The 9,364-nt window shown below is 34.6% G+C and overlaps 1 protein-coding gene across 6 annotated transcripts in view; it reads right to left on the bottom strand.

Moving 5' to 3' along the window:
• The window catches only part of LOC102674737 (pikachurin), a 187,890-nt gene that overhangs the window by 32,322 nt on the left and 146,204 nt on the right, over nucleotides 1-9,364 (bottom strand). For all 6 annotated transcript variants that reach the window (XR_421428.2, XR_421429.2, XR_004150133.1 and 3 more), the window contains one exon: nucleotides 4,464-4,608. Coding sequence is in view for 2 of the 6 variants with exons in the window: in XM_006613585.2 (XP_006613648.1) it covers nucleotides 4,464-4,608 (145 nt within the window). In the remaining 4 variants the exon portion in view is untranslated. The remainder of the gene's footprint in view (nucleotides 1-4,463; nucleotides 4,609-9,364) is intronic.

Below are 9,364 nucleotides of genomic sequence, written 5' to 3'. Positions count from 1 at the left end.
AAAAAAAAAAAAAAAAAAAAATACGTAGATAGTCAAATATTTGAAGGTAATAAATATTGAAATAAAAGAAAGTTTTTTCCGGTGAATTATTAGTTTTTTACATTTATTAAAATTATATATGTGCTTGTAAATAATAAGGCTTTTCCTTTAGCCAAGATTAGCTTCGTGTTTTAATACTTAATTAGAATCGTTGGGTTGTAGGTGGCTATAATGGTTTGAGGTTGTTAACTTGGATCACATGTACTTAATTCTTATTAAAATTTTAATTTCGTAAAATATGTAATTCGAGATAAAATTGAGAAATTTAAATAACGTAAACTAAATTTAAAACAAACGTTACTCATGATCTAATAATACATTAATTCATATATTAATATTTTTATTCCCCATATTATACAGTAGTTTCAAATATTGTTAAGATTATCTTGTTAAGAACAATTTTTTACTCATTATCTTATCCTTTATTAAGCAGTCTATTTACAACAATTATTAATTCTCATATCTCCTCCTATGTTGAAACTGTAATCAATCATAACTTATCACTTTTGCCTATATCAAAGAAAATCACTTACGTTACAGAAGAACAACCTTCATTTTTAATCATTTCACAATCATTCAACAATATACAATAAAACCCAACATCTTTGACGATATTTCATCGTTAATAACCAAGAAACGTGTCATTTACAACGCGGTAATAAATTTATCACGCGTCTAATCTAAATTTTAATCAACCATTTGATCAGCCATTTCCACTGCGTCACGTTGAAACAGTCACGAAAATTTCGATAAAAAAGCATGCGAACATCGTACGCGACAAACATCGTACACCGACCCAATTTCCATTATACCCGACGTACGTGAATTAGGGTAAAATTAGCCTTATGTACAAAGAAGGGTGGAAAATCGATAAACACGACATCGCGATCGGTGAATTTCCTTAATCGAGCAAACTGTGGGCAAGTTTTATAGGAGGCCGTGCATTTTACTGATTGTGGCCAGATGGGCGTGGTTCGATTATTCATCGTCGACAATGCCGGCCATCTGTCTTTATACGTCTGACCATAAATGTAACGAAGAAGAGGGTTGGAAAATGCATCAACCTTTCACGCGATCGTATTATGAGGGGTACGCGATACGCGATCTAGGAAGATTTCGTCGCGTGTGGGATGATCATTTTTGCGTGGGGAGGGAGAGGAATAGTGAAATATAATGGACATTAGTCTAGTTTTTTCGAAGAAGACTTCGTCCCTTGCCTTACGTTTCCCCTCTGGTAAATAAGCGAACGAAGTAATGGATACCCGTTGATGTAGAGAACATCGTATATTCTTGAAATATTATACGAGGTATATGAGAATTTCGGTGGAAAAATGATAGAGATGCATGAATTTTTTTTTTTGTTTTTTTAAGACAGAGAGATAAGCACAGAAAAGGTAGAGGATTTTTAAATTACAAATTTTTAAATTTTCGAATAGAATATGCATGGTAACGTGGTTTAATACATGAAAATATACAGATATGTTTGAATTAATTAATTTACCAACTATTCTGTTTAAAGGCTTGATTAGCTTTTTTTTTTTTTAGCAGAATTTAATTATACGTATAATTTCGTATAATGAATTTTTAAGAGTTAAATTTCATTTTTGCAAGAGTATATTTTATAATGCGTTACCTTGATTTGTATCTTTCTTTCTTTTTTTATTATTATTCTTCCATTTTCACGATGCCAATTTCGCGTTGATTGTATTGAAATTAAACAAAGTATGCTCTTTAATTATCTCGTTCCTGTGCTTCTACGATTTAATTGTACTTGCACACGTTATCACAGTATATACTGCCGCAATCAAACTCGAATAGAGTATTCTCCTGCTTCAAAGACGAGATGAATCTTTATCAAAATAAAACATCTCGATGTTTGCACACGAAAATTATCACATTACATTACACATGTTTCTAATCTAACCAATAACCAAATCTCCAATAACCAATACAATTTATTATTCTTATCGAAAATTTTCATTTTCCCCCAAAACGACTCAATCTCAAACTTTGGAAGGAAATCAGAAGAAAAAAAAAAAGAAGCGTTAATTAAGAAGCATGGATTAATCGACTCGCAGAGCTACCCAATTCAATCCAGAAATTAAAACGATACGAGAAACCGCGCAAAGCGAGCCACTCTTTCATAATTCGAGCGATTGTCGAAGCGTTAAACGCGGCCATTTAATTGGCGCCTGATCAAACGGTTTGGGACACGTCCGCGAGAGAATGGATCCATGTACGTCTCTATTCGTTTTCACGCTCCATTTGGCCGGGTAATTCGCGGCCTGTCGCTTTCAAACCGATCGAAAGTAATATATTCCAACAACCTCCTTGTTTCGAGGCAAACAGCGGAAAATCTTTGACGCACGGTGAATCCTCTGAAGGAAAATTTTTTTTCCGTCTCGAACAACAAACGTATACAGGGTGCCATCTATTGTTCCGGTATTGTACCCCCCCGTTTTAATCATGCTCCTGCACTTAGTTACTCCTAGGTTTTATTCCGTGCTCCACAGGTTTTCGCGATTGCACACGGGGTCAACGTTGCTCCTCTGTTTCCTTTTTCTCCTCCCCCTCCTCTTCACACACACTCGTTTCTCTTTTCTTCGTACTCTTTTCACGAGTATTCTTTTTTCTTTCTTTCTTTCTTTCTTTCTTTTCCTTTTCGTATTTTTTAAATGAGACAGATTTGCTTTTCGAAGAAACGAGAAAATGTTCAACGTAAGTCAATTTTCCAATGCGATCGACCATCGTCATTTTTGTCTTTTTCTGTTTAGAAGGCTGGCTCTTTGATCTGATTCATCGTGCCTTTTGCATTATTAGTAAGGATAGTTTGATATACGTTGTAGAGATATGTTATTTTCGCAAGTTTGCAAAGGAGATTAATTATTAATTTGATTGATTATTTAAGTTTCTTTCGAAATTTTGATTTCTTTCTTTTTTATTTCGTTGAAAGATTCCTCCAAACGCATCGATATTTTAGATCGAATATCTTTTTTACTTTCTTTCTGGATTTTCTTATTGAATTCTTTTTGTAGGAAAAATGGAATAGAATTTTATACAAACTTGAAACAGAGGAGCAATTTCTCCTCACGATTCGAAATAATATTGTTTTCTTATTTTCTCCTGTTAGAATTTAAAATCGTCCCGAATAAGAAATATCGATACTTCCTTCTTCGATCTCTTAGCATAAAATACTAACTTAAGGGTTCGAACATACGTTTGGGAATAAAACTCTCGAGTTTTTCTTTTTTTTTTTTCTAATGAATATTGTATTGAGTCCACTGAACAATAATTCCCGTATCGATAGCAAACAAAAGAAAACGGAAAAGAAATCGAGAAATACGCGAAAGAAACGCGATAATTAACGAAGTTCGTTTCTTCACGCGAAGAAAAAGTGAGGAGTGTAGGTTGAGGAATTGGCTCGTCGTTAGACAGTCGATTTCCTTGGAAAATAACGTTTTTCCCGAGGAACGTGTATCGTGGATGGAATTGCGCGCAGGTGAATAACGATGACGTCGTGGCGTGCACCGAGGCAAGAATACACGGCGCGCGAGTCGTGAAAAGATTTGCTCGTCTCTCGACCAAAGACGTCAGCCGGCCCGGAATTTTAAAGGGGAGAGACGTCTAAGCGCCGCCTTTTAACCGGCGGAAAATTACGAGACGGGGAAAAACGGATTTATATATCAACGTCGGTTGTGCAACAATCCGTGACAAGCCGGTTATATCTGCCAATGAGAATTTGTCATTTGGGATTTCGCTCTATGATATCGATCATGAATTTTAATGAAAACCGAAGAGGGAAATGGGTTGAAGTTCGGCCGAGAATGAAATTTTAACGGTGAGCCAAGTTTTAATAACTTCTGTTTGTCGAAACTGTACGAATACTGTGATTTTCAGAGATCGTGTAGATTGCGTGAATTTAGTTTAATCCTTTTTTTTATTATAAAATTGCTTCACGATATTGCAAAGTCTCTCTTTGAATCGTTTTAAAATTATAAAATGCTCGAACACTGTATTCATTTAATTATTCGAATAATTCTATTAACAATAATCCAACGATCGTAATTCTTTCATTTCTGTTCGCATTCCGTTTATTCCCCTTGTTTCTCCTATCTTTTAATCCCCTCACAATTATCCTACTTTCCAAAAATCATCCCCTAAACGTCGAATTTCCGATGTCAGAGACGTACCAAATTCACGAAACCATTAATCGAACGTGTCGTTTTCGGAATAGGCGGGCATCGATTTCAATTCCGGCCCGCATAAATCCTGATAATTCTAATTCGAGTCGAGAGGCCGCGATTAAGTATTTGCGTGGCGCGTCGACAAATCTATTCTCCCCCTTCCTTCAGTCCCTTTCATCGATAATCGATCGTTCCATCCTTTTTCGACTATCCCGCGCACATACGAAAATTCATTCTTACCTTCGATCTTCCTTCGACTCGTTTCTCTTGATTCAGCTGAATCCAGGCGTCCCATCGATGCCTGTAGACAGTCAGGGTGTTCCATTCGTTCAACCTCACTGTTTGCGTGCTCCTCACTGTGCCGACTCCGCTCCCACAATCGAACCTTCGAACAAATACCTGGATTAGGTTTCCTTTTGACTTATTTGATTATGGAATCATGATTTTTTTGAGCCGAGGTTAAAAGGGTTGGAATTTTATCGTTTGTGATTTGCGTTTCAGGATCGATGAAAAGATGGTCTCGAATTTGGATTCAGAATTTGGATTCTGAGTTTGCACAGGAATGAATAATCTTAAAAATATTTTTCAAAGTGCTTTTATCTTGAAGCAAGAAAGAGAATCGAAATTTGCTTCAATAATTTAATCGTTGATTTTGAAGTGGAATTATAATGAATGAAATATTTTTGACGATTAAAGAAATGGATTCGTTTGATATTAAACAATACAAGAGCGAGAATATGCTAATTAATAGATAACGTTCATCACGAAAGGTTAAGAATTTTATCCAATCGTTAAAAAGGTTGGTATATTTTATCCGATTATTGCCATTAAATTTTTTCCCTTCTTGATATTTCTCTTCGGTTTTTCCAATTTAAGCTTTCCATATTGTTCACGCAACGCCATTTATCTACTAGCAGGAAGTCTGGTTCGCCACGAAACGTGGAAACGATACGAAATCGGTCGAGTATCTTGTATTGTAAGGATTCATTGATTCGAGGATCGTTTGCTTAAAAAAAGAAAAAAATAAAACGCTTTTAAAAAAAAATCTTATTTATGGAATAATACAGCGCGTGATACGCGAATTTAAAACGCTTTTCCCTATAGAAAGTTTCTTTCAAGAGTTTTGAATGTTTCGAATTGAAGTATTAGAGGGATTAAAAATGAAATTAAAGTAAAATCGATTTATATTGGAACAGGTCACGAAATTAGGTATATAAAAAAGTACTTTAAAAATAACAAAAATAACAAAAATGGATGATTAAGTTTTCTATTCTGTGAAATATGTTTTTCATTCACATTTGAATATTTTAAATCGAAAAAGAATTGACTATTATGTATACTTTATAACATTTGTATAGAATATTTTTTTTATTCATTTTTCCTTTTTATACATAGTATATTTTATTTCAAGTATTTTATATTTTCCATTTATATATATATTTTTTTAGATAAAACTTTATCTCATCTCGAATGGGGGAATCAAATATTATAAATAAAAATCACAGAAATTAGAGATTAAGAGGAAATGAGGATAAAATCTTCAATAGGTTAAACTTTCATAGAAAAATATATTTATATATATTATATATTTTATGAATACTCGTAAAGGCTTGGAAAATTCATAATTTATTCATATGCTCATTTGGAATAAAATACACAAGATGCACACGATCAATTGTCATTCCAAAAACGTTTTCCAATCGAAACGAAAACATTTCACAATCGTTCGACGATTGCCATAATGAACAGAACATTTCCAATTTCAATATAGGGACGAACAGAATAGTTAATCTCTCGTTTTCAAAATCTCGTCACATTCTTAAACAACGTTTCCGGTTCGCCCGTTGATAATACGGAAAATCACGTGCGCGTCGACGGGGAAATGAAAAAGCATTATATCTATTAACTATTCCATAACGGGGATGTCAATCAGTGTCTGTAAACGTGAGATTAACGACCATGAAGGAAACACGAAACTTTACCGTACTGCACTGAAAGTAATAATTCACCATTACCTAACTTAGAGGAAAAAGAAATTCAAAATTCTTGAAAATATAGCAAAGCTTATAAATATAGCTTATAAACAATTTTAAACGACTTATTAATGTTTTTTCATGATATTTATGTTATAATTGTAATTCATGTTATAAATTATAAAATATAATTCGCGTGTCTTTTTCAATAAGATAGATAATGTTAATTGTGATTAGGATTAAATATTTTACTGTGCAAAATCGAGAGTAAAAGTTGTATTTGTAAAGTAATATATAAGATTAACAATAAGATAACTTTCTTCTGAAAGAAATATTAATTGTAAATATCTTTGTAATTTTATTTACACGAAAAGATTCGTTTTGTTTCATTATAATATTTCAGTTATTATCAGCTCCATTATTATACTTCTTTCGGTATATATGTTCCACTATTTATTATTTATTCGTTCCAAGCGAAACGAAGGATGGAAAAGGGGTCGTGCTTAGTAGAGGCGGCAAGGGTTGGATTCTAAGTTGCGGTAATTATCACTGTCGGAGGGTAAACGACATGGTAATGAGAAATTTTAACGAGTTATGCCGACTGCAGCGTAAATCCTGCACAACCGAAGTACGTAATTAATAGCATGCTGCTTGGGGCACGCGCGTGCTACTTTCAAGTTTTAAAGCTCGCCCTCTACACGCAGCTCGCCAATTCGTCGATTTTCAGTCTAAGAATTATAATAACACCGTGTTTTCGTTCAACCACGAACACTTCTACGTAGTTCAGTTTACGTTTCATTTACGCAAAAATTGCTTTTTCATCCTCGAGTGTTTACTTTTTTTTTTTTTATTAAATCACGATAGTAGATTTCATTTCATTTACCAATTATACAAACGAAATTTTTATCAAGGTACGTTTGTTATTCTACTCTTTTCCATTGTTTGTTCGATAAATCAGGTTTGAATGAATTAACAACGGAAAAGATTATTGTTGCAACGTCAAGGAATTAAATTTATATATCAAATAGATATTATTATCATTCTTCTAATTTTTTAAACTGCATCCATTTTCCATTATCACAATTCCGAAATTTTAAATATCTTATAACAATTTTTTGCAAATGCAAACACGTGTACTCGAGATACAGAAGAAGAACAATATAAAATCATTTTAAATGTAAACGATTCGCCTTATTTGCAAATCGTTATCCCGTAACGATCCATCCCCGAGCAGCTTAACGAAGCAGAATCCTTGCAATTTCTTCTCGCGATATATCTCAAAATTTCTTTTCTTTCTCTCGTCCAACGAGATATACGTGAAAAAAAAAAAAAAAAAAAAGAAAAAATATCCATAAACGATATATCCATCTACGAGTTATCATCACAAGTACGGTATTTAAAACAATTTAAACCGTGATGAAAGTTAGTGTGTTCGAGGGTGCAATCGTGAGAAAAGCCGATTAGCCAGACGGACGATACCCGAAACGGAAATTCAATTTCGGCCATTGTTGCTAGATAGATATACATATACATCCGTGAGAGTGTAAAAAAAATAAAAGCTCGAAAAATAAAAGGAGTAGAGGTGCAAAATAACGATTTTTAACTTTATAGAAAGAAAGGAAAAAAAACCCAGTGACGCAATTTTCACCTGGTGTGAAATAATTAAGAATTTCCCTCGGGGAGATCACGACGAGGATCGTGACCCTGACCTTGTTCTTATATAGTGACCCCCAGCATGCAACATGCACTTGACATTTTTAGATGCCCTGCTGTCATTAAAGAAAAGTCACGTAGTCCGTGGAGTTCGATAGAATGAAATTGAAACGATTGTTGAAACGAGAGTTGTAGCGAAAGATTCGTGATTTTGTGTAAGAGAATATATACATATATAGTATATTCAATGAAAATTTGCTATAAATATATTTAATTAGCCGCTGAAGTCAAGCAAGTGGAATCAAACTAATCATAGTCAAATCAAATAGGGAATTAAATTTAATCCTAAATAAAGAATAGAACAGAAGATGGGAAACAAGATCTTTCCTTCAAAGGTAAAAAGAATTAGCCTAATGAATAACCGCAATGCAAAATTTAATCAAAAATATTTTAACAGATCTTTTTGCAACTGAACGAAACAAGAATTTTAATCATCTGTACCTCGTATCGATATACCTAATATCCACGTTTTTGGAAAGCTTACGGGGTCAAGTGTTGAAACCAGTTACTTACCCTCCACATATCCGAGAAGAAAACGGAACACACATGGCCCCCCTCCCCTCGAAAGAATCTTTTGGACACCGTCCAGGACTCAATTCCTATTTTTGTCTCGATCCTCGGGCTCACGCGATATTACTTCCGTTTCGAGCTTCCGCTCGTCGCTCGACCGTGCATGTAACCGTAATGCGGACATCCGTGTACGTGAAAGTGATTCTTTGAGCTTTCCACCCTCGCCCCGCCCTCTTTATCCTCAGCCGAAAGACACAGAGCACCACGACGACGACGACGACGACGACGGGTTACGTGAACGCGGCTTAACCGAAGAAAAGACCACTCAGATTGGATAGGTAAGCCGGAAAACTCGGGTGGCGAGAGAGACTTTGTTCCACCGTTGAAAGCGAACGGTAACTACACGGCCACAGATATAGGATCATGCTTCTTCTTCTTCTTATTTCAGCCTCGGCTGACTTGCGAGAAGATTTCATTTCGCCCGAAAGCGAATCTTCAGCCATCTCTCCACGCTTTGGAAAGGAAATATTTTACGGTGGCGACGTACTGAGAATTGGGAGGGATGATCGTTGTACCCGTCAGAATGACGGGTTCGATTGGGATTAGGCGAGGAATATTTTCAAATTCGTTCGAAGGGATCTGGATAATATAATTTGAAAAGAAATACGTTGATGATAGAATGTTGTTAGATTAAAATTTTAGATTAGGTGTTATACGTTGGAATGTAAAAGATGTATAATTTTCTTTTGCAAAGAAGTCTTCCCCTTGATTTCCCTATTGAAATATTCGAGATGGAGTCTCTATGATTAATGGAATTTCCTTTGTTAGAAGGAATATAATATTCGTATTTAAGATTTCTTTTTAAAGATTGATTTTCACATCACAGAGTCAAACGGTTTCTGTAAAGATCGATATAGTAAGAAAGGAAAGTAAATTCGATCAAGT

The sequence above is a fragment of the Apis dorsata genome, unplaced genomic scaffold, assembly GCF_000469605.1.
Source record: "Apis dorsata unplaced genomic scaffold, Apis dorsata 1.3 scaffold_157, whole genome shotgun sequence".
In the NCBI taxonomy this organism is placed as follows: domain Eukaryota; kingdom Metazoa; phylum Arthropoda; class Insecta; order Hymenoptera; family Apidae; genus Apis; species Apis dorsata.
The sequence above is the reverse complement of the archived record's forward strand: the minus strand, read 5'-3'. Positions and strand labels throughout refer to the sequence as shown.